The sequence below is a fragment of the Aptenodytes forsteri genome, unplaced genomic scaffold (assembly GCF_000699145.1).
Source record: "Aptenodytes forsteri isolate BGI_AS27 unplaced genomic scaffold, ASM69914v1 Scaffold41, whole genome shotgun sequence".
Taxonomy (NCBI): Eukaryota; Metazoa; Chordata; class Aves; order Sphenisciformes; family Spheniscidae; genus Aptenodytes; species Aptenodytes forsteri.
Window position 1 is genome coordinate 3053371 of NW_008796211.1, and position 1226 is coordinate 3054596.

At 48.7% G+C, this 1226-nt stretch overlaps 1 protein-coding gene across 1 annotated transcript in view; it reads right to left on the minus strand.

The window, feature by feature from the left end:
- Positions 1–44: 44 nt before the first annotated feature.
- FAM172A (family with sequence similarity 172 member A) overlaps positions 45–1226 on the minus strand; it is a 257761-nt gene continuing 256579 nt past the window's right edge. Inside the window, exon 10 of the mRNA XM_009288276.1 lies at positions 45–1069. Within this exon, the coding sequence (XP_009286551.1) occupies positions 927–1069 (143 nt within the window). The 3' untranslated portion in view covers positions 45–926. The remainder of the gene's footprint in view (positions 1070–1226) is intronic.

Sequence of the window (1226 nt, forward strand, 5' to 3'; positions counted from 1 at the left end):
CGTCCCCCCCCCCCGTCCCCCTCAGCCCCCCGGCGCCTGGGAAAGCGGGGACAGACCCTCGAGCTTAAGGAAAAAGGGAATAACCAGGGGACGGCAAGTCATTACAAACCCGGCATATGAGAACGGAAGCATCTTTGCGCTTAAAAATAAACAGGAAAATGTGCAATGTGTGTCTCTTTTTTTTTTTTTTTTTTTTGCTGTCATATTTCACAGTGCGATCCAGCTAGTTAATGAATAGGCATTTTTTTTAAAGTGGAGCTTTCAAAAGGAAGAGAAGATCTACAGATAATGCCATTGATCTGGCAGGAGGAGAAAATCTCTACAACAAAGGGGCTTTCCCATAAATCTGGACCAAACTTCTTGGACCCTCCTACCAGCAGAAAATGAGAGTCAAGAGTTGATCCCACTTGGTCCCAGAGAAAGAGAAGGCTATTGGGTGTAAAATCACAGGCTGGTTAGCACTTCTGAGTTAGAGCCGTCTTTAAGAAAGAGTAATTCCAATTTTGTTCTGTCGCAAAAGAGAAGGAAGCAGCAAAAAACCCTGCAGGCAGTAGGACCACAACGAAGCTGTTAAATTCTGGCATCAGCTTGGTGCAGGGCTATGTCAGGGCAATTAGAGCTGCACCATGCTGCACTGTGCAGTACCACTGTCAGCCTTAATCTGCGCGCTGATGGGCAGCACGAAATCCAAGTTACAGCCCACAGGAAGCACAACCAGTGAACCCATATTGCTTTGACAGTTGCACTCATCTAGAAATAATGCAAAACGCTATTTAGATGTATACATCACGACCCTGTGCTCTAGGAAGAAAACAATCTAATGAGGGGCTGGGAGACTGCTTGCAGAAAACAAGCAGCGAAGAGGTTGGTGGTGTTTTGTTGTTTTGTTTTTGTCGTGGTTTTTCTTTTTTTTTCCTCCCCTCCTTTTACAGTTCTTCGTATTTTATCCTGTTGGAGCGCCGCGTTGGGGTTGGTTTCACCGAGCTGTTCTTCGCCTCCACCGCCTCCCTGAAGAACTTGAAAATAGATGGAAAACTCTTCCAGGAAGTTAGTTCATGGCGTTCTGTACCTGCAAAATACAAAGGTGACAGTTTGACTGGGGGTCGTCTCGCTGCTGCCGGCCCCGCTCGCAGGGGTGTTGATGCAAAACCCGGGGAGGCCATACAACCGCTGGCAGCTGGTCCGGGGGGAGCCCGGGGCGGGGGGTTGGGGCTGCCCTGCTGGTG